Below are 23500 nucleotides of genomic sequence, written 5' to 3' on the forward strand. Positions count from 1 at the left end.
TGTTTGTGTGGGTGTATGTGTGTGTGTGAGACATGCCTTTAGAAATGGCCCCGAAGGAGAAGGCTACCCTGTGCAGCTGGATTCGCTGCTATGAAACCATCCAGGACTAATTTATTCTTTGAAAAACCAAAGAGTTTGGCAGGTAAAGTTCAATTGTTTGTTTACTGAGTAATGCAGAAAATTGTATCAAGCACAGTGATAATGTGTTTCTGGCTGGTTAACTGAGGTCATATAACAAGAACATCTAATCTCAGGAATTTCTTTTTCCGTATTTCTCTGTGATTTCTGTACTGATGTATATTTTCTCTATGAAATAATAACAATACCACTGTTCCATATACAATGTTGTTTACTGGTTTTACTGCAATAAAAGCTTAACTGCAGCATTGTATACGTTCTCCCACATGTGAGCTAAGGAGCACAACTTCTTCCTCCCTGTATCTTTATCTTTCTGTACTGCCTTTTGGTCTTCTCCTGCATCTTGGATATTAGCGTTTATCAATGTTTGTGTCTTCAGAACCAGAAAAAACAAGTATATCATGAGTTTGAGTTTTTTTCAGCTTCACATTGTGACTGAGAGGAATCTACCCCTCAACTAAACATTTGGTCTTGTTAAGTCTGTTTACCAATCATGAGTACTGTACACTCTCTACATTTCTATACATTTGCAAAGGATTAGACTATTGTATCTAAAAATCCAGGCACCCGAAGGGTATATTACATATTTTGTTGATTTAACTTTTTTAATGAAAAAGGGAAGAACAAAACTTGTGCAGAAAAACTTGTATTCAAAACAATATTTTTTTTTGTGTAATTGTCAAATCGCTGTCTTGTAATGCATCACTGTAGGGGGGAAAAGCAGTAATGGTAGCATGTGCCAAATGTTCAGACCCTACATGAAGAAAGCGAATGTTTCTGTAACAACCTAGGAGTCTTTCTGTTTTTCATTTCGGAACGTTTACCCTCCTTGCAGATCACATGAGTTTTATGCTGTTTTCCCCTTCTCTCATATAACATCATATAACAAGGCTACAATTTGTTTTGGTGATCAGTAGTTTTTATGTGTCTTTTGAAACTTTATTTTGGTGTTTCAGCATATCGATTAACTGCATGACACCTATTCGCAGAGCATTTAGTGGAACCCATGCTAATATTTGCTTGTGTTAAAGTTGACAGCTACCCTGGATGGAAAAATACACCCTGAGTTATATATCCCAGTGTTCAACAGTTGACTGAGTATTTTTCTTCAAATGGATATTTAACTCTTTCAACCTTCTTCTAGAAATTATAATTTAATTTGATCTTCATGGGTACCTCACTAGTCAAAACAACACTTTTTTTTAAATTAAGATATTTCTTTGCCTCTTCCAACCCTTTTGTAATGAATAATGATGTGCCAGGTCTAGTTTTCAGAGGATTCTTTATTCACACTGCATTATTGTTGCACAGTGGAGTGATGCTTCACCACTTGTGCTAAACCTTCCTACAGACTCCTTTTAGGCACTTGATGCTTTCCCTGTCTTAATGGCATTTTATGCAGTGGAAATTGCAAATTGTAAGTGCTTTGATATCCTTTTATGGCTTTCCCTGTTATATAAGCAGGTTTTCAATTTCATTTTCAACTCTTCAGCTTGGAGAGAACCGCTGTTTTTCAGCGTTGCAAATTTCCTCAGATATATTCACTGGGCAATTTAATGTGTGCATATTTATACATTTGCTCTTGGTACATTTGCAGTTTCTATCTATCCACCTTCAGTGCTGCTTTCTCCAACTTGGGATCATGCAACGCTGCAGCCTATCCCAGTATGACTATGAAGGCTGTGTTCACCCTGGACAGTCAATCACAAGGCAAACACAGAGACTCCATCCTGTTAAAACGCATAAAGAATTTGTTAACATTTTGACAATGTCCCATTATTGTCACTCAATGATGATTAGTATTTAATTCCATTCATTCTAAATAGAAAAGAAAGAAAGAAAGAATTTGATCCCGTGTATGTTTGACACAGATGTCTATGCATTTACTCATAGATGTCTCAGGTGGGAGGCATCTTGAATTGAATTGAATCAAGTCAACTGGATTTGGTCGCATGTCTTGGAAGACATTGTGCCCCTTATCCAAGTGACTTCATCAGTTGTTCACTTGACTAGCCTGCTTGTCTAGACATAGAATAGAAGCAAACTGATGAGGCAATCTCATATCAACTTGTGCTGCATGTAACGTTTTGTAGTGTTCAAAATCACTTAGATCAAATGCATTGATCTGAGGTTGTACTTCAGATGTCGATGTGACCATAATCAAGTCTCCAAGAGCAGTTGTTGGATTGCCTCGGCTGTGGAGAAATGAGGGAGTCAATAGAAAGAAATAGGTGACAAGACAGAGGACACATAGCCAGACATATTTATAGATGTGAGAAATTGATACTGAGACTGTGCAGTAGAAGGCAGAGAGAGAGAAAGAGAAAGAGAGACAGAGTGGGCAGGGCTCTAGGTATGTGAGAACAACAGCATGCTGGGCAGTAGGACAGAGACCGGGAGTCAGACGAAAGGGAAGCCAGCCAGAAGAGGAGAGTGTGTGGTTGGGTGCATGAAAGTGTGTGCATGTGTGTGAGTATGAAATCAGAGTCCATGTGCAAGGACTGTAAGCAACAGAAGGGGATGCACGGAGAAGATGAGGCGTAACAGGGCGAGGCAGCGACGAGAGGTGCTGAGAGAGTCTGCGTGTGTGTGTGTGTGTGTGTGTATTTGTGGGCGTGTGTGTGTGTGTGTGTGTGTGAGAGAGAGAGGGATAGTGTGTGAACAGAGGGATGCAGTCATGTCTCTGTGAGTGGAAGCAGCACAGCAACGGTAACCATGCTGAGCCCCAAGATAAAACAGGCACGCCGGGGTAAGCACACTCCCTCCTCCCCTTTCTCCATCCCTCTGTGCTTTCTATTTCTTATCTTTCTCTCATTAGCTGTCTTGCTTTTTCCCTCTGTTCTTTCACTTGTTATCTGCAGTGCTCCTTCATCTGTCCTGCTGTCTTCAATATGCTAAGCTCTCATTGATCATGACATCGACAAGATTAAGCAGTGCAATGCTAAAGCTGCATCCCAGTGCCCCTCTGCATCCCAGTGACCAGTGTTGAGCTTGAACTGTGCCCAGTGCTCACTAAGAGTGAACAGGCTCCACTACAGGATGATGTAATGCATCATGTCTCCCTCACATAATTACACCATCTTCATTCCTCTCAGATTTTATTCTGATGGAGAACCTGTGTGTTGTAATAAACATGGCTGCTGGACAGATCATTCTCCCTTCAACAATGGTCTGCATCTGCCTGACATGTTCACACCTGAGCCACATGACTCCTGCTCTGTTCATTCAAGGTTTATCCCCATTTGGTTGTCTAGTTTTGGGCAGGTGGCAGACTCTCGGTGGGATAAATCTGGGACCCTCTACTTGTAAATCACAACAGCTGACTGTCAAACATAGTTCCTCTAATGCAGGGCAAAATCCATTTGTGACTACCAGAGTTGGGGCACCATGTATTCATGCCTCTCACATGACTGAGTGAAGATGAATATGGAAGCTATAAATCTGAGGACAGTTCCTGCCACTGATCTTATTATGGTGCAGAGTTTAAATAACTGTCATAATCTTAACAGTAGGTGGTTACAAGATAACACAATATGGAGGAGTTGTGACAGTTGCCACCTCACTACTGTGGATGAAAATGGCTTCAGCAGAGCAAAGTATGCCCTTATATTGGCTTCAAGAACCTTCATAGATATGTTGTGCTAACTTATCATGGACAAGGATCATAAAACATGATGGGAAGTAGAAATGTCTCCTCTTTCTCCTTCATGAACAGTTACTGGAGAGTGCAGTGGCCACTCTGGTTTGCTTGACACGTCTTGTGTGCTTGCCATCTCTCATTTGCTGTAATGGTATTCTCCTTTGATTAGATTCCTAGCTCGGCTCTCCTCTGACCCTTTTATGCAGTATCATTCAGGGCAAATTCAACTGGCATCGCTGAGCTTGATGTGCCTTCCAAGCATCAGACTTCGACGTCTGAAGCATCAGACCTGAATCCTGGGCTGTTTGAAAGCGTAGAGTTATTATATAGAGATATAGAAGACATTATCGAAGAAAAGCTTGACAATGATCAGACTGAGACTCTATTATCTGTATGACGATTTGGCTGATTAAAGGAAAAATATAATTTAAAAGAATTATGGGCTTTTTTCAGCAAGATAATCTTTTTGTAATGTAGTACTGATACAAAATTATCAGAAACATTTTCTGGTATTTGAACACTTCCATCATCAGTTCAAGGTTTGCTCAACACAAACTTGTGCAAACAACAGTTGTACAGTACTGTCATCCATTGGTTTTATAATCACAAATGTATAAGAAAGATACATCAAATTAAATGCATAATTTTGGTGCCATTGCACATGTAAACTATTTAATAAGATACCTCTACATTTGATCTTTTGATGCTTTTGATGTTCTGCATCTCCACATTTCAAATGTATATTTTTCTTCTTAGGTCTGACAGATCTTTTAGATCATTCAGAGTATTGATGATCTAAATCAAAAAGAAGTAAACTCAGTATGAGTACATACAATACAATGAATTCGAAAATCATTCATTCCAATTGATTAAACCTCCCAGCAGTGAACAAATCAGTTCAACTCTTTGTCTACCCTTGCCAAACAGCAAATTGCTTAGAGCTGCAGTAATGCATCATTAAAAATTAATGTAAATATATTATGATCTGACACAATGAACACTTTAACATTTGGCTCCTCAGCTGTGGAAATGCAGCAAAGGACATTGGCTCAGAATTGGTAGTAAATTGATTTACTTTGAGTAGTTCAGGTTTTCTCATACCTCTTGTAACTAAAAATATACTTTTTTATCGAGTTCATATGCATTTACAACAGCTATTCAATTAATAATATGTATGGTCCAACATTAAACAAAATAATCAAATTTTGCTTCATCGAACAATAGTTTTAAGCAATAAAACTTACAAAATGCATAAACATGTCATAATAAAATCAGTAAAGAATTTGTGACTTTACTTTTGATAGGAAACTGTTTCAACTTTATTTTTGAATGCAGAGTCAATCTCAATGTCTTAATGTCAGAAGTAAATCCAATTTTTTTTTTTTTTTAACCAGGGCTCACAACATGTAGGTTCAACGAGGAAACTTATCACCAACCTAAATGGTCTTAAGTCGATATATCATGGGTGTATCGAGATAATTCTTAGGTGCTGGGGGTTCAGGGTTGCCTGGAGTTGTCGGGTCCACCCCAGAATTATTAAAAATGAAGGGCTATATATCTATAGCTCTTCATTTTTATTAATTCTCTTTTAATATTAAGACTATTAATTGAGAATATTGGAAATGGTTTAGTAATTGTATTTATCTATCTATCTCGCTTTTATTGGTTTAATTCATTAATTTCATTTTCTAAAGAAGGTCCATAGGACTTTTTGCTTTTCCACCGTCAACCATAACATGTTGGACCTGTCTGCTTGTCTATATTTTTCTTTGTTGAATACTTAGCTCGGGTGTCCCTCTTTGATACAAGAACACAACAATTTTGATCCTGTTACACTAATCGGTCTTCACCAACAATAAATTATCACCTTGTTAGATTTTGTGAGAGGTATAAAATATGTAATCATGTCTGCTGTATTTCTAGAACCTTCTGAGGTGGCTTTTTGCTGTCAGCATGCTGGTCTGTTAATGCGTCGTGCACATAGTCACTTTGGCTTTTTCATTGCCAGCAATCATGACTCCACAAAGGAAAGGCACACGAAAAGGTAGAAATAAAATGAGGAGTCTGGACACAGCTAATAAGCAAGAAAGAGCAAAAGAAAGACTAAACTATGGAGAAAAATGGAAGAAGAGATTTTCATTCAGGTCTTTACAGATACCTTCCCTGCTGTCCTCAGCAGATAGTGAGATGCAATTAACAGGAAGAAAAACGCCATTGATTTCTTTCTTTTCTCCTCCACCTCTGCCTTCTGATTCTCTCTCTCTCTCTCTCTCTTTCGCTCTCTCTCTCTCCCTCTCTCTCTCTCTCTCTCTCTCTCTCTCTCTCTCTCTCTCTCTCTCTCTCTCCCTCTCTGACTGCCCAGTGATTGTTCTACTGTGGCTGTTTTTGCTCTATACCTATGGCATACAGATGCTAATATATAATCTATGACTGTAATCAGTGTGTGCCAGTTAATGCATAGCCTGATCAAAAACAAAACTTTCCGTTGTGTTTTACTGTCAAATTACAATTGCATAAAAATCTATGATGAAGTACAATGACATGAGAAATACTATTTACCCTCGTTGGTATCCAAAACATTTAGTAAAATATGCTGCAATAGATAGTTGGATTTCATTTTAAAGCAGAGTATCTTTGCTGCAAAATGGAGGCGTTGCCTTCAAGGAAATCTGCATGCACGGTCGAGCCTGCAGGCTTATCTGTACCCAAATGAGACTTCTGTGAATAATGATTGTGTATCATCTCTTATAGTCTCAGACTAAATAAGATGGAACATGTCCCAAACTGATACATATTCACTGTCTTTAACTCACTCAATTTCCTGTTCCCTCTTACACTCATTAATTACCCCCAAAGGTCAGTTTACTTCACTTAATCATAATGTCTGTGTCCATGCAGCACGATCCAAGAGCATGGTGCTTGGAGAGCTGTCCCGGCTCTCCAGGCCCTGTTCTCCTCTGGATCAGGAGAAGGCACTGAAGGCTGGCTGGCTGAAAAGACAGAGGAGCATCATGAAAAACTGGCAGCTGCGCTGGTTTGTCCTGAGGACCGAAGCTCTCTATTTCTACAAGGACCAGGATGAAAGCAAGGCGCAGGTGTCGAAGAAATAATGTCTACAAGGGTTACGGGAGGTCACCAATTGTGGGGTTACAGTTTCATGTATCTGGATTCATTTTGGTTCAAGGCCAACCCATTTTCTTGCTTCATTAATCAAAGTGATTTTTACCGAGGGCAAGTCAACTAATTACATATATTCCAACCTTGATAACAAGGTTTTCACTTTGTTAAATCAGCTATTCATCAATGTTGGAGCCATTCTGCAAGATTTTGAAGCCACATACACTACATTATGTTCTTTTACTGTCAAATTACAATTTCATAAATAACTATTTCTCTTTCATTTAAAAATTACCCTCCATTAGGGCATTTCCACATCCTCCATTAGAGGCACTGAGTGTTATTATTGCCCTTACATACACTGACAATGTGGTAACCAGCTGCCCTGTGGTTCTGCGGTAAGCACTTAGTAGTTGACCTTTGACCCCCTCTATGCTGGAAGATATCTGAAATGCAAGTGCATCAGGAAGCACTGGAGGGATAAGTAGATGAAGAGATGTTTCCCTGAGTCATCCCCCCTCCCCACATTATCATTACCTTCTTCAGTTGGATAGCTGCCCGGAGTCCGGCGTACTCAGTACTCTAAAATGTTTAACATGCACTACACATCCGACTGAGAAAACACTGCCCGTCTACCAGTCTGTCTATCTCACACCTTCCTTGTCTTTCTCCTGCAGGGTTGTATTCCTCTTCAGGGTAGTCAGGTCAATGAGGTCCCTGCCAATCAGGACGAGCCTGGTCGCCACCTTTTTGAAATTGTTCCAGGTGAGCTGGCATGGTGACAACTCTGTTGTGTATGACCAAGTGGATAAACCTCATTCAATTGATTCTGAGCAATCTGTTCACTTCAGAGTGCCAAACAGAAAAGAAAAAAAGCTGTGGACTCAGTCTTTTGTTAATTTCGTTCACAAAAAGGCAACCACAAAAAAGCTGGATGCAGATTAAGTGTGGACTTTGGTGATATTTATTTTTTATTGTCACTTGAAGTTGTGACAACACTTTGCATAAAGCAGGTAATATTTTGTGTGTGAGGTGTGTTGACCCAGCGTCAGAATGATGAGTGGCTAAAACTGATAGAGATCAATAATTATTTTTAAGTTACGTGCATGAAATATGCAGAACAGTAAAGAGGATTTTGATTACCACAGATGATTGCTCAACAACTGCGTCATGATTACAGTCAGAAGAGCTGATATGAGCAGGACAGAGATCAGACAGCTTTGAACGAAAGCAGGAAAGATCAACCTTCTATAAATCATTCCATCTATGTACAGTGTTCCCAAGATTGTTAACATCTTGGTGTTCAATTTCAGTTGTTTTCGCCTGAGTAATGACTGATTCTTTGGTAAACATGCTCGACCATCCCAGATGCTAAGAACAATAACAACTCAGGCATTTCTTTGTATGTCTGACCAACACTACCATGTCAGTTTATTCTTCAGTTGCATGAAAACCAACTTTGATCATCATAAAACAATTCAAGATGCCTGTTCTCATGAGCTGTTCTCAGCATGCAGTTTTTTGAAAAGTAATTTAGAAATGTAAATCACACCTATGTGCTTCAAAAATAAGTTATTGACATAAGATATTTACAATTATAGTACTCTTTGTAAGCATGAGGTATTGTTGAGTGTGGCTACATTAGGTTGTGGAATAACACAAGGGAAAGACACAGAGGAGGGAAAAAAACACTGGGCAGAAAGAGTCTGAGAGGAATGGTGCAGTTGCTGGTATCTCCTGGGAGTAGTAGTCTTTCTGGGTCGTTTCTCTCACAGCCAACACACTACCGTATGCACCATGGTCAAGGACTCGGTAGTAAATGCAAAATACTCTTTCTAAACAAATGCAGTTAATACTAAAATCACATTCAAAGACTTTTGTCTTTGAATCCAAAATGAAGACTATGCCCAATTTTGAATTTGTCCTTGAATGTTGTTTTCACGTCTTCAAAAGCAGAAATTTCAAATTTCAAAGATATCTAATGGTTCAGTCAAAGCTGAGCTGAAATGAACTTCAGTAAAGGTCAAAGTCAAATGTCAAACCGGTGGTATCAAACTGTGTGCCCCCAGTCAAAGGAAAGGCTGAGCTGTAGGGCTGTGTCTTTGTACTTTAAAGGGATGCTTGAGCTGATAACATTATTGAAAATACAGATGCAGCTATTTCCTGTTTGTAGGGCTAACTTGTTTACAGATGTCACAATAATTCAGAAATGACATTTTGCCAAAACAGTATGTGTTGTATCTATGACTTCACATCTTTGAAACACTATCGTTTTGAGGTCATTTTGCCATATTGATTTAGAAAGGAATGATGTATGTTTGTGCTTCCAGGAGGAGCCGGAGAAAAGGAACGGACTGGTGTGAGCCACGAATCATTCCTGCTGATGGCCAATTCTCAGAGCGATATGGAAGATTGGGTCAGAGCCGTACGTAGAGCCATATGGGCTCCACTGGGTGGAGGTGTGATACTTTGATATACTGTATATGCACACACATTCCTCCAAGCTTGACAAAGAGGATTTTATCCTCCCAGGTACACACAAGAATTATATGAGGCTGTTATTGACCTGCTGTTCCTCCTCTGCATTGTGTGACTTCAGGTATCTTTGGTCAGCATCTAGAGGAGACGATGTTGTATGAGGCTCAGTGTGGTCCGCAGCGACTGGTCCCTGTGTTGGTTGAACAGTGCGTGTGCTTTATACGTGAACATGGACTGAAAGAGGAAGGCCTTTTCAGAGCTCCTGGACAGACCAACCATGTTCGAGAACTGCAGGATGCTTTTGACCGTGGAGAGAAGCCAGTGTTTGATAGGTGAATACAGCAGCATTAAGCCCTTACCTGTGTTGAACAGTACTTTATAACACTCTCCTCCTTTCTCTTTCAGTTCCACGGATGTCCACACAGTGGCATCACTGCTAAAGCTGTACATAAGGGAGTTGCCAGAACCTATAATCCCATTCTCCAAATACACTCAGTTTCTTTCTTGCGCTCAACTTCTCACCAAAGATAAAGAAACGGTACTTGAATATCAAGCTGACAAATTTCTAATTTGTTTCAAATGGCTGCATGAGAGGTCATATGTTGTTTGTTTGTTTCAGGGTGTCATTGAACTAGGCAAAAACGTGACATCCCTTCCCCAGGTCAATTACAACCTCCTGAAATACATCTGCAAGTAAGCACACAGTTTCCTGTAGTCCAGCAGTCGTCACTGATGTGACTATGATGGAGTTCATTGTTGCCGTCTTTCTATTCACTGCTTCACAATTGATGACTTGTCGGCCTGTCAAACCAGAAAAATAACACAAATTACACCCACATGCTGGCCATCAAGGAAGAGTGACATCACTGCCTCTTCATGTTTTCTTTTCCCTCTTCGGCTAATAAAACCGAGGCCAAGCCCACATATCAGCTACATTTATGACTAATTAAGTCCTCTTATCCAGTAGTTTTATTTTCACTGATGAAAATATGCAGCATTTATACATTTACTGATTTTAATTATGTTTTTTGTTCCTTCTGCTCAGGTTTCTGGATGAAGTTCAGTCTCACTCCAATGAGAATAAGATGAGTGTTCAGAACCTGGCTACAGTGTTTGGACCAAATATCCTTCGGGCCAGAGTGGAGGATCCAGTTACCATGATGGAGGGTTAGAAATCATGTCCACATGTTTGAACTTGCAACCAAGAAACATGCTTTTGAATCAATGACATGATCCACCTCATGTACTGTATGTTTGTCTCCACCAACAGGAAGTTCTCAAGTGCAACACCTGATGACTGTGCTGATCAGTGAACACTCCCAACTTTACCAACGAGAAGAACCAGACACGGAGACTAAGATTGCACAACATCCAGAGATCCAGCGGTGCAAAGTTGAGTGGCTACCACGAGATCGCAGTGATCCCCATCTCACTGATACAACTTCTAAAACTCCTCAAGAAAAACTCCAGTCTTCAAGTCCCTCTCCTGACAGCCAGCCGTATGCACCATGTCAAACATCAGAAACCAGTGAGGATGATCAGACTGAAGGGAAAGGAAAAAGTAAGACAGAGGAGAAGGTGGACAAAAAAACAGACAGCAAAACAGAGTTGAAAGGTGGAAGTGAAGTAGCTGTTAGCCCCAGTAAACAGTCCAAGGCCCTACCTTCCTGGAAGTGCTCTTTCAAGGGCAACGCAGCCTCTGGGGGGCCAAGGGGGAAAATTGGGGGATCGGCGGGAGATGTGTCAGCAGCTGGCGGGAGCAACTGGCTGATGAATGGCCTGTCGTCCCTCCGAGCTCACAGGCGAACAACCTCATCTGGCGAAAGACTAAAAGACTCAACGCTCTCCCTTAAAGAAGCCACTCTTTCGCTTAAGGACTCACAGAGAGACTCTGATGATGATTCCTCCCGAACACCCTTATCTCACGGAGCCCTCCACAAATCCCACAGACTGTCTGCCTACGACAATGTTGCCCCATCCAGTCTTAGTTTGCCTGCTGAGGCCTCCTCCATCTGGACATCCTTTGAGATCTCATTGTCAGAGCCGGAGCAAAGCCAAAAGGCAGAGACATCAGAACATTGTGAGGAGTTACCCAGAGAGGTGGGGGACAATCCAAATACCTTGGATCAGAGCGGAAGTGGAAATGAGGACGATCTCGAAGAAACTAATGATTTCCAAAGCATGCTGACCGAACTCAAGCAGGAACTGAAGAAACAGAGGACAAGTTATGAAATGAGCATTTGCAAGTAAGTATGAGACACTTCTTATTTTTTTTAAATATCAAATTAAGATAAATTGTTATTAAAGAACTTTTCTTCTTCTCCTTTGAGGCTGGAGGAATCCTGTTCCAAATACAAGTCCCAGATAACCCGCCTTGAGGAGGAGCTGGACCAGGAAAAAAAGAAATTCAATATGCTGGAGATCCGACTCAGGAACTCGGAGCGGGCTCATCAAGATGCAGAAAATCGAAATGTTCTCCTTCAGCGAGAGATGGAGGAATTCTTCAAGACCCTTGGAGATCTGACCACAGGTGCACCACGGACCAACTAGCATTGACCAACCTGCCTTCACCTGGTCTGTCAGTGGAGGAGCAGCTCGCATACTGGGAAGACCAACCAGCCCCAAAGCTTTGAAGACCAAATACCTCTCGTGCAGTACTTGTTGCCATCCTGCCCTCTTTAGTATGGCCGTCTTGTGCCTACAGCGACCAGCACCGGTGCCAAATGAGAACTCGTCTGGACCAAGTACTTCTCATTTTGTCATTCCATTAAAAAAAAAAAAAAAAAGAAATCCCTATCATACACTATAGGCTATGTGGTGAATCATATATAGATTAAATTCCTCAGTTTGACACCAGAAAAAGCCTTATGAATTGTACAAGGTATTTCATCTTACATGTGATGTTCGAGTAAAGTTATCTTAACACTACAAACTACAAACAACAAGGTTGACAGTCAAAGAAAGAACAACATTTGACATTAAAATTCAACTCTTTTATTTGCTGGAGTTGACAGTAGACAGTTTCAGATTCTGATGTGTATAATTGGTCTGTTAGTGAGGCAATTTCAGATTCAAACGCAAAACTCACAACTGGCTTTCCCAAAACACACCAAAAGGTTCAATCTTAGCTGACGGCATGTGGCCAAACTATCGGGAGACTGGAGCATCATCTTAAATAACGTTGAATGCTTTTCTCCTCTTTTATTTCCAAAAGTACCTGCACTAATGCAAAATTTACTCAGAGAAAACTCATGCGTATTCTATTCTATTGGTCGTACTTTTGAGTCTATGGAGGGGGAACCACATAAAAGGTAAACCACAACAGTCAGTCGAGAGAAGTTGGCCAAGAAAAAGTCAGGACATGCATCACAATCCCCAAAGTGCATTCTGGGAGTTGATGCTTGGGGTCACTGCCTGGAGCCTCCAACCATGACTATAGGTAAAGGGAAAGTTTTGGGAATAGGAGCCATCTTGTATATCCAATGGTTACCACGGCAGATGGCAAGGACCTGTTTTCTGACTCCCAGAAAACATACAAACATCTACAGTAAAATGTACAGTTTGATCATTGTCTATACTAATCCATGAAATATACTGCGCAGGAAAAAAAGAAACAAAATGCATATAAATAGTAGTTCTGAATGAAATGTACATTACATACAATAGATACAATGCCTACAATGCCTCCTAGCTTGAAATAAATAAATAAATAATAGTACAGAAAAAAAACAAAGTCTTTTTTCGCATTTCTTTCAAGTGATGTGTGCCAAGATATACATACTGTATTGTCAATAACTGTGTTTGAGTGTGTGCATGTGCGAGGTAGAACTCAGAAATACGCACCACGGAGCAGTGGCATATTAGCCACAGAGAGGACTGAAAGAAAGAAAAAAAAAATCACTGAACTGAGTAAGGACACTTAAAATAAATATCTTAAATATCAGACAGTAGTTAAAAATGTCTGATAAAAACCTGCCAAAATGATAAAGTGACCAGTATAGACCTCGTCTCTGGTGACAGGCCCCTAAATGCAGCACTCCATCCAGTCAGTTGGGTGGCCTATACTCACTTGTTACAGCACTAAAATGAGCTTTGGCTCTTTACTATTCTGCATTTCTATTCAATTACATTCACCCTGTATTTGCTCATCCAACAGACCAACACTGACAAATTACACCTAATATGTTAGAATACAGTCGATTTCTACTTTGTGAGAGTTAAAAAAAAAAAAAAAAAAGGACATTTTATGAGAGCCCCAGACCCTCAGACTGCACACAATCAGCAGATAATATAAAAAAAGAACCATGTCAACTTGGATACACCAACAGCTGCTTTCTACAAGAAAGTTGAGGGAAAAGTCAAAATGAAATCCTCCAAGTGTGCTATGGTTTGCTATTGGGAAGAGTGGAAGTAAATTCATTCAAATGTGCCAAAAAAATATACAAAAGAAATATCCAATGAGCAATTCAAAAAATATACTCAACATAATATTACAGTGGGTTTTGTCATTTTAGCAACAGCTAAAAAAACAGCAAAGTGTAAAGTCCACCCAAGTCCCTTTCTTCCATAGCATACACCAGTTTCACATCAAAACATACTTTGATTCTTTGCAGCAAAAATACAGTAATAATGATACATTTCAAACCACCATCATTTACAGCAGGGTAGGGAGAATGGGGAAATAAAAAAACAACTGTACATTAAAAGCGCGGTTCTAAAAACTAACATGATCAGTTCCATTGGCCAAAAAAACACCTCTTCCATCACATATGCCGAGGTGAAGAGCTTCACTTTGTGTATACATGTGTGAGTGCATGTCATGTGTACGTTATCTGCAGCAGGCCAGCGCACCCAGAGAGGTGTGACTGTCCAGGCTGCTGTCTGTTTCCGAGGTCATGGTAGGGTCACTGCTGGGGTCCGTGGGCTCTGTGGACATGGATGAAACATCGTTGGCCGAGGAGGAGGAGGAAGATGTGGGTTGAGGAGGACTGTCGATCACTGCTGCACCTGTGCTGCGAAAAACCACATCAACGCATAGGTTTCATTGGAATACACCAAAAACAACCTTTGTCTGATGACGGACTTCAATACAAACAAGCATTTAAAACACAAAAGCCCAACGGAGATCTAAATTTGACATAAATATTTTTATGTTTCAATCTCATGTATTTTATGCATCCGAAAAACTACAGTTGTGACTCGAGTCGTCACTTCCACGCTCCTCTGATAAACGCCAATTTTTCCCCATTAAACAAAAATAATACTGATTCATGTCCCCCTACATTTCCTCTCGAGTGAAGTTTTGGAGATTACTCACCTAAAGGAGCTGGTTGTCCCCGTATCACTCCATTCTTTGTCCATTCCTCCCAATCGCTCACTTCCTTATAAATTAAGTCTAAAAATCAAGAGGACAGGAAAATGTTGTGTGAAGCTCGAGGTGGAAATCATCGATGCATGCATCACAGAATGTGATGGACTTCCTCTACAGCAGGGAGTGTATCGCATACAGTACAATCAAGAAAGCCTCGAGTTTCTAGATTGGATGTTCTGTGCCGCTATGACCCTGCTAAAACTGAGAGATGGCTCATTATCACCTGACAAGCAGGAGGATGAGCTCATCCTCTTGCAAAACTGAAATTGATATTTACTGACAATCTTGGGTCTCCCATTCCAGCAGAATTAGGTCACCCACAGTGGAAAACACACTAAATGAGAGGCTTGAGAGGGACATTTAAAGTCATACAACAAAGCCTCTGGCATATACAGTGCTGCTCAAGAGCTATTTGACAACTATGTCAGTGGACAATTTTCAAAACATTTTCATTGCACTCGGAACTCATTTGCACATGGAAAATGTACGGGATAGCTTTAACGGGGTTAAACGGGCTGTTGGATTCTGATGGCTGTGTAAAAGGATAGACATGAAAATGTTATTCTTGTTCATTAAGCAGCAAATGGTAACGACCGAAATACAACAGATTAACTCTTATGTTACGAGGCACCCAGACCTCTCAGAGCAGACTTTACTCATGTTCACTGGATCAAGCCAAGCAAGGTAAAGCATCCTGCATGTGGAACGAACTTCTGAGGTCAGCTCAAACTATGAGTGTATATAAATCAGGGCTTACCACACAACTGTGTCCTGCAGCTCACCAGAGGAGTGGATATGTGACCTGCTGAGAGGATCATGGAGCGACTGTTTCTATATGTGACCACTATTGCTTTAAATAAAGTGCAACACTTGACAATGTCACTTTTATCTTGGTTTTAAATTGTGTTTTCCTTTTTAAAATGTACATTCTGTTGTCAAATGTATTGCATTTTAGCGATTAAAACTAATGTGTCCTTTTTGGTACGACAACTTTAAATGTAATGTTTTGTCTGAACACCTTCATAAGCAAGTCGACTTGTACGAGGGAGATTACATTTCAGCTGCTTCCTTCCAGAACCAACACAGCGGCTCATGTGATCCACATGCTTGGGTTTGCCACGGGTTTTATGCAGGATGGTATTTCTGATGCAACCTGAGCAGTTGCAGGTTGGGAGCATTGCTCAGGGACTCACAGCAGTGAACCATCAACAATGTGATTCTAACCAAGTTTTCTTACCTAACATCCACATCGGCACTAAAAAGTCTTAATTACTCAGTGATTTAAAATTCTGAAATAGTGAAAAGCCATTAAAAGGTAGCACTTTCTACAATTGGCATCAATTCTTTTTGCCTTCTAATAGCTAGAATGGCTAAATCTGGCAAGATATCGTAACGGCCTGGCGGTGGTCTCTTACCCTTCCATTCCTCCACAGTGTGCTCCCTCTCATCCAGCTGTTTTTCCAGAATCTTTGGAGGCGGCTGAGGAGGAAATATTGGTCTCTTGTAAGAGTGACATCAAATGTAAAAAAACCCAAAAAATTTAAAAATCTCTTGTGACATGTTTGGGAAACATGCATATGAATGATCGATTCACTTACTGCTTCCACTTCAGCTGGATCGTACCAAACGTTGATGTAGGGATGCTTCAGAGCCTCGTCGACAGAGATGCGCTTGGAGGCATCAATCACCAGCATCTTGGATAAAAGATCTCGGGCTTGGCTCGCTGACGACGAAAACAAGCAGATAAGAAGCAACGCGATTAGTCACAAGCCGGCATTAGTTATTTGACCAATGATTTCATAAAGGTTTAGGGTCATTCAATGAACCAGCAAAAACACTACCTTTCAGTTTGTTATGATCAGAGTCTGCGGGGAAGAGCACATCGGGGAAGAGTTTCTCAAAGCTGTATCCAGCGTAGCGAGGTCGGTTTTCTACATAAGTCCTGACTGACTGGTTGAGCTTCATTAGAAAATCCTGAGATGGAGTGCCTAACTGCTCAATTACCTTGTTCCACTGGTCGATATCTGAAGTGCAAACGTTAAGGAAAATGGCCACACATGCACAGTAACACATAAAAAGGGCAGGGTGACATTTTTCTTACTTTGACGGCATACAGACACACACCATAGGAGCCATGGTGATTCAGTCACACTTCTTTCTTGTGCAGTCAATAGAACGCTACTGAACAAACTCTCAGTAGCTGCTGTCATTTCTATCTTCTCACAGCAGCCATTTTCAGCGCAACAATGAGGGAGGTCATGTTTGCCAGGCGCAACAGCAGAGTGACACTGGGGAGACTCTCGGCGTGGTGGTGATCTCTTCACACGGAATGAAGCGATGACACAGGGGGTGATCGATGATGGGGAAGGATACGATCAGACCCGGGGAACAACACACTTCCCCTGATCATCTCGGCCACAATGCAGCCCACTGACCATACATCGACTGGAATCGGACAAATAGATGACGGGGTGGTGGACATGCAAACAGAGTAAAAAAAAACAAAAAACACAGAAATGACAAACTGTGTCAGAAGAAGATGAAAATGAAGGACATGCAGCAACAGATACGAGATGGCATGAGAGAGCATTGGTGAGCTTGATAGAAGCAAAAAAAATAAAATAATTGACATGCTGACAAAAATGTACCATTCAAAACAGCCAGAGAAAGACGTGCACTCAGGTAGATGAACAATTTCCCTTTGCGTAAAGCAAAATACAATAAAAAAAAAATGAGTGGGGGAAATTTCTGACAGACAGCAAAAAGCACAAAGAATTCTGAAAAAGTGTTGGTATTAACAGCGAGGAAGCATTTAAAAGACACAAGGATACAGTCCCTTCCTGGAAAGAGGATTTTATGGCGAACCATTTCCGCCAGTATGCAGCCCACAGACCATATGTCCACTAGCAGAGTGGAACATGATAAACGAAGCCAATAAGAAACGGGGAGATTTCAACATGTTAGTTACATATGCGTGGCTGGTTAGAAAGCATTTAGTCACAGCTAAATTTTAAAGTATGTGCTGACACACCGTGCAGTCGACAGAGGGGTTAAAAAGCAAAAATGATCATCGGGTTCTCATGTATGAAAAAAGGCATTACAAAATGTATAGTGTTTCGTTTTATGATGGAACTGCAGTTCATTTTGTCCACTGAAAATCAACACTGCAGATTACAGAACAAAGCCGATGGATGACTCACCGTTGGCTTGATAGCCCATGCCCAGGATAACCTCTGGGGCTCTGTAGTAGCGCGTAACCACATATGGTGTCATCAGGAGACCTGTGGCTGCTGTTCGAGCCAAGCCGAAGTCCAAAATCTTCAGTGTACAATCAGACTTGACAACTATATTACTGGGCTTGAGATCCTGCAAGAGAACACAACAAACACATTTGCACCGTTCTGTCAACATAGTGAAGTGACATTAAGCATCACAAAAAAAAAATAAGATTCTAAGATCAAACTGGTTCTACATTTCAACACATTGACAACAGTACTATTCAAATACTGTCACAAGTCCATGACAGCACACATCGTCGTCACAAATCAGTGCACGTTCTGGAAAGGCCACCAGTCGGCCACAATATTAAAGTCACCGATTAGCCTGAAATGCTTTTAGACTGTGAAGAAAATCCACTTGTGCATATTGAGAACATGCAAACTCGGCACGTAAACGCTCCCACTGCGATCAAGCAAGAGATATTCACACTGCGAAGCGAGAGCAATAACACTACACCCCTGTGCAGCTTTGCACACTCTAAAGTGTGCCAGTGAACCATCACGCCTTGACCTTACGCTTCAGTGTCACATTATCGCGGCAGATTTAACAGTTCGTCTTCAGGACACAAGTCCGGCTTAAGCTGGCGTATTCGTGGCCTGCCCATGCTCACCCTGTGAATGATGCCCGCCGCGTGGAGGTGTTTGATCCCGCACAACATTTGATAGAGCAGATAGGACAGCCGCTCGTGATCCAGCTCCATCTGAATGACCTGGCACAGGTTGGCATCCATCAGCTCCATCACCAAATATCTGATGGAAGAGAGAGACGTTTTACTGTTGTGGCTAAAAAGCATTTCAGCAAACACACGTGACAAGTCCGGTTACATTGAAAACACATGCTGCATGTTTATGCAGTACTTACACATCTTGGAATTCTTCTAGTGATTTTTGTGGCGTGAACACATTTAATAGGCCAATAATCTGTGAGCACAAAGCAACATGAATAAGAACATTGTTGTGATCATCATCATCATCGTCATCCTCACAAATACAAAGTATAATCTCAAAGCATTGCAATGCAAATACGAAACAGCAGATCTCTCAGTGCTGACTGTGATGAACTTGGAAATATGTCCACACTTACATTTTTGTGATTGACACATTTCATTAGGACTAGCTCTCTGAATGCCCTCTTGGCGTGGGTTTGATTTTGAAATGGCCGACTCAGTTTCTTGATGGCGACATTTCTTTCAAGGACCTGGTCATAAGCAGAGCTGAGGAGCAACATCAGCAAATATGGTCAGAAAAAGAAAAAAAAAATCAATAATCCTGACACAACACAGGTTATAATTATTGAGGTTTAACAGACGATTAAACTGTTTGTGTTTAAAAAATAAATTAATTAATAAATTAAATGACAAGATAATTTCAGTTTCATCAGAAACAGAATGTGAATTTAAATGTCAGATTCTCAGGCAGAAAGACTCACCACACGATTCCCTGTGCTCCTGAGCCAATGGGTCGCAGATTCTGGTATCGCTTCAGTACAGTGAATGTTGAATCCCCAACATCTAGGCTGTAGAACTCTTTTTCTTTCTTGTTTTTGTTCATGGTGAAATCTTCAATTAGTGCTCTCTGTGCATCCAAAAATATCCTCTGTGGAGACGAACACAAGTTTTAATTCTTGTGCGATACAAGAAGTACACCTCAGATATCTTCTGAGCAGACTGGGTAACGACACACACAAAAAAAAAAAATTAGGATTGAAGGAGAAACGACAGTGCTGATTTCACACTTGAGTCGAACACTGCAGTTCTTTATCTCAGCGACTCAGCGAACACACCAGGATGGAGGATTTGATATCTTCAGCCGTGGTGGCGGCACAGCAAACCACAGGGAGGCCTACTCTATCATCTGAAACATAACTCGCAGAGTGGCGCTGTCACACTGGCAAACCAAGCATGGCGATAAGTCCTGCGAGTTTGGATCGCGGCCCAGGACTCCAGCTCAGTTCTACAAGCAGGTCCTCCACAGACACATGTTAACTGGGTCAAGCTGCCTTAAGGAAGACGCTGAAGCCAGATGAGACATGGCACACAAATGCCAATTTGAGTACACGAGGGTCCCAACACCACTGAATGGAAACACCCACCGACGTTCTAAAAAAGGAAAAAGATCAAGCAGTTTCCTTTGGTTCCCTTCATTTCTTACATAAGCATCGGAGCCACCCTCCCCATTCTTCCTCTCTGCCGACACACAGTCCATATGAGGGATATAATTGCCAGAATGAAGTGAGTCAGCTCTCCTTCTGTTCCTCCAACGTCACAAAGACGCTCATAACATCCTCCTCCCTCACAACATGAAAATAGACATGCTGAGACTTTTTATATTTCAGACAGAAAGACAATTGCGCTTATCGGAGTTATGACGAATTGAAAGGCACGCCATGTGTGGTGGCGTCTGCGGTTCTGTGGCACATACATCATTCCCTACAGACGAAGTAGGTCATCCTTTCTGACAAGAATGGCTATCTATGAGTATCATTAAGGTTGGGTAAAAGCAGGGAGGGAATCTCAGGCTCAGTTTTAGTTGCTCGAAATCATTTGATGCACTATATTCCAGTCAGTCATACAACATGTTACTATGGTTGCCACTGCTGGGCGATAACCGGTATGGATGTCTAGAGCTGCATGCTGCATCAACCAATTCCACTGTAATCAATTTCTAACTAATAGATTGCAGTCATGTGCCAGCTGCAATAGTTCCAGAGAATACAGCCGCCACATTAGTAGTCTCCTACAGTGCTCAGAGGTCTGGATACCATGAATGAATCTGATAGCAGGACGTTGTTATAATCTTGTGTTTTGTGCAATTTAAATACAGGAGGATTCTTCCTATAGTACACTGCTTTCTAACGACTTGTTTGTTATTTACACAAGCAGCCTCAGCTTAATGGTTTAATGAATGGTTTCTGAAGCACACTCAATGTGCAATTCAGCCCCCAGCAGTAACTGTTACCATGTTTTTTAGAAAACAAACACACAACATTATTTCCTACAAATTGTGCCAGTTTACACATTACCTCATTATGTATATCACAATAAATCAATCGTCTAACACTCTTCTAACGTATCAACTGTCATTATCTGATGAGCACATATTTATTCGGATGTGACATAGTAAGGTAGTGCGAAGTGGAGACATTTTTTCTCTTCTTCCTATTTCACACATGACAGCATGACAGTAGCCGGGGAGACATTTGCCTTCACACAAACACAGACAGGAGGACCACTATCGACCCGTTATACATCTTCTCCGTGTGTCAGTGTGTTAACCTTGGCCACACGACCCCTGCTACTGTCCTGCTGGTTGGTGAACGCCTGCATCGGAAAAGACCCATGGATCACAAAGCGCCGCTGCAAGTATCAGGCGGGTTGCATTGGACAAGAAGACACACGATTGCACCGGGAATGATTCCCACACTGCGATATGACAGGACGTCTGGTTAGTGAGACGCGGTGCGCAGTCCGCGGTGAGGAGACCTGTTTTTGTGTCGACACGAAGCAAAACGCGATCCGGCCACAGCCGATCGACGCTAAAAAAAAAAAAAAAACGGAGGATTCGGGCTATAAGCGAGGTTACATTGTAACACAGCGAGTCCCTCGATTAATCGCAGCGTGCAAAAGGGGTCGACATACGACCCTCCCCCACAGCCAAACAATGAGCACGTCTCGGGAGCAGAGGTGCGAATCCCCATCTTACCTCCGTCACCAAACCATCAAAGTATCGATCCTCCGGCGGTCCGACGAGCGGCGAAATGTTCCGGAGCAGCCGACTATTTGTTTGAACCGCCGTCGAAAGATTGATTTATTCCGTTGTGCGGCTTAAAAATACATGACCTCACCAAATGCATTGCCTACGTTTCCATCTGGCTTCTACTGACAGGCCGGGACGCGTCGCGCAGTGCGCACGGGGCATGCGTGCCAGGATCGCGTCACTCCTCCATAGAGACACACCCACCGCCTCTTCCGTCCATCCTTCCTTCCGCCTATCTATCTATCTATCTATCTATCTATCTATCTATCTATCTATCTATCTATCTATCTATCTAAACATGTTTTTTTTTTATGTATTTGCTTGGCCTGTCCATTAAAAATGATATCATTCATTGTAAAGGACTAATAATACTGACCTTTCGCTTTATAAAGCCCATATGCTGAAAACAATTATCAGTTCTTGATAAAGAAAATAACTGTATATAGTATAAGTCACAAGTGACCCCTAAACATAGAGGGTTGCCCTTTAACGCACACATTTCTCATGGTACATTGACAAAAAGAATGATAAATGAAGTCCTATATATGTGTGTGTTGTTTTGGATCACTGAGCACACAGGTTAAAATGTCATACATACAGTCATTTTCTTTCTGTAATACAACACTTACTGGTCCACAAGGGAACAAATATGGATTTTCTTTATTTAGCCGATCTCTCTTTGCATATGTCCTTTTCAGAACAAGTCAGTTCAGCAATTAGTTTCATAACAACAACAACAACACAATTCTTTTCTGTAAGTAGCGAATTGAAATGATCAGGGATGAAGAGTTAAATAGTGTCTAATTGGAATGTTGGGAAACACAGCAGCAATAGTGTAAAATATAATGTTAGTAAACTACTAGTATAATTTTGATTGAGAGTACGTTGATAAAATTATTATTATTATTATTATTATTATACATCTAAAAGTTTTGTTTCCGGAGTAAACAGTGATTCAGCAGTGCTTAAACATCCTTATGAATAAAGATAGTGACCATATTTGCATAATCCGAGCAATATTTACAATTTTCCGCGGCTGGGCTGAGGTCTTATCTCCTCCCCTTTATACTACGGATAATTTGTGGATATGACTTTCAAAGGCTCCGCAGAAACCCACAGAATAGTAGCTGGGGGGTGAGGGTACCATCTGGAGTTCATCCACACGCTACAACTGCGTCCACGCAGCCGTGCCTCCGCGAAGACATGTGACTGAGCAAGGACATTATCGGTAAATTTACGTTACTGAGTGCTTTGCTTTCCCCTGCAGCCACCTCTCAACCCTGGATGGTTATTTATCCTCGTCCCTGCGCAGATACCCCGGGGCCTGCGGAGACGAGCTGCGCGTAAAAAAAAAAAAAAAAAAAAGAGGAGCGCTGGGCAGCGGCATGGATGAACGTCCCAGCACCGACTCCGGCAGGCAGACGAAGCTACTACGGTTTCTTACCCCTTGTTCGAAGAGAGCCCGCAGTGTTATGACCATTGTTGGGGAGCAGCCCTACAGCAGCAGCAGCAGCAGCAGCAGCAGGAGGAGGAGGAGGAGCAGCGGGATACTGTCCGCCGCTTTGGCCGAGATCGTTCGTCCTTCCCAGGCGTCTCTGTAGCGCACCTCCTCGGGGATCCACCGCACCTTTGAGCGTCAAACGGATTAGTTAAATAGGTGTGTCTGATCTCACGCCACGCGCTATTGGTGGTTCTGACCTGTTCGCTGTCAAACCTTGGGGC

At 41.5% G+C, this 23500-nt stretch overlaps 2 protein-coding genes across 6 annotated transcripts; one reads left to right on the forward strand and one right to left on the reverse strand.

The window, feature by feature from the left end:
• The first annotated feature begins 2 nt into the window (after positions 1 to 2).
• On the forward strand, positions 3 to 12990 carry arhgap22a (Rho GTPase activating protein 22a). 3 transcript variants are annotated; one of them, XM_080507300.1, is made up of 10 exons: positions 3 to 142; positions 6677 to 6873; positions 7573 to 7660; positions 9226 to 9354; positions 9495 to 9705; positions 9779 to 9911; positions 9993 to 10066; positions 10419 to 10540; positions 10644 to 11619; positions 11704 to 12990. In XM_080507300.1, the coding sequence occupies exons 1-10, from the start codon at positions 91 to 93 to the stop codon at positions 11921 to 11923; spliced, it is 2202 nt and encodes a 733-aa protein (XP_080363426.1). In that variant the 5' UTR covers positions 3 to 90; the 3' UTR covers positions 11924 to 12990. The 3 variants fall into 3 exon arrangements, with proteins under 3 accessions (XP_080363426.1, XP_080363427.1, XP_080363425.1); XM_080507301.1 differs by lacking the exon at positions 3 to 142 and adding an exon at positions 2816 to 2887; XM_080507299.1 differs by lacking the exon at positions 3 to 142 and adding an exon at positions 2816 to 2887 and having other exon boundaries at positions 9779 to 10066.
• Positions 12991 to 13592: 602 nt separating this feature from the next.
• mapk8a (mitogen-activated protein kinase 8a) lies at positions 13593 to 21874 on the reverse strand. Of its 3 annotated transcripts, none has more exons than XM_080507303.1 (12): positions 21725 to 21874; positions 19452 to 19618; positions 19107 to 19236; positions 18885 to 18943; positions 18634 to 18772; positions 17945 to 18110; positions 17118 to 17189; positions 16586 to 16768; positions 16343 to 16467; positions 16160 to 16223; positions 14691 to 14768; positions 13593 to 14380 (listed from the first exon to the last, which is right to left on the reverse strand). In XM_080507303.1, exons 2-12 carry the CDS (start codon positions 19571 to 19573, stop codon positions 14202 to 14204), a joined length of 1317 nt encoding a protein of 438 aa, XP_080363429.1. In that variant the 5' UTR covers positions 19574 to 19618; positions 21725 to 21874; the 3' UTR covers positions 13593 to 14201. The 3 variants fall into 3 exon arrangements, with proteins under 3 accessions (XP_080363429.1, XP_080363431.1, XP_080363430.1); XM_080507304.1 differs by having other exon boundaries at positions 14217 to 14385; XM_080507305.1 differs by lacking the exons at positions 17118 to 17189; positions 21725 to 21874 and adding an exon at positions 17576 to 17647 and having other exon boundaries at positions 19452 to 19612.
• Positions 21875 to 23500: the final 1626 nt, after the last annotated feature.

The sequence above is a fragment of the Blennius ocellaris genome, assembly GCF_963422515.1.
Source record: "Blennius ocellaris genome assembly, chromosome: 13".
NCBI lineage: Eukaryota > Metazoa > Chordata > Actinopteri > Blenniiformes > Blenniidae > Blennius > Blennius ocellaris.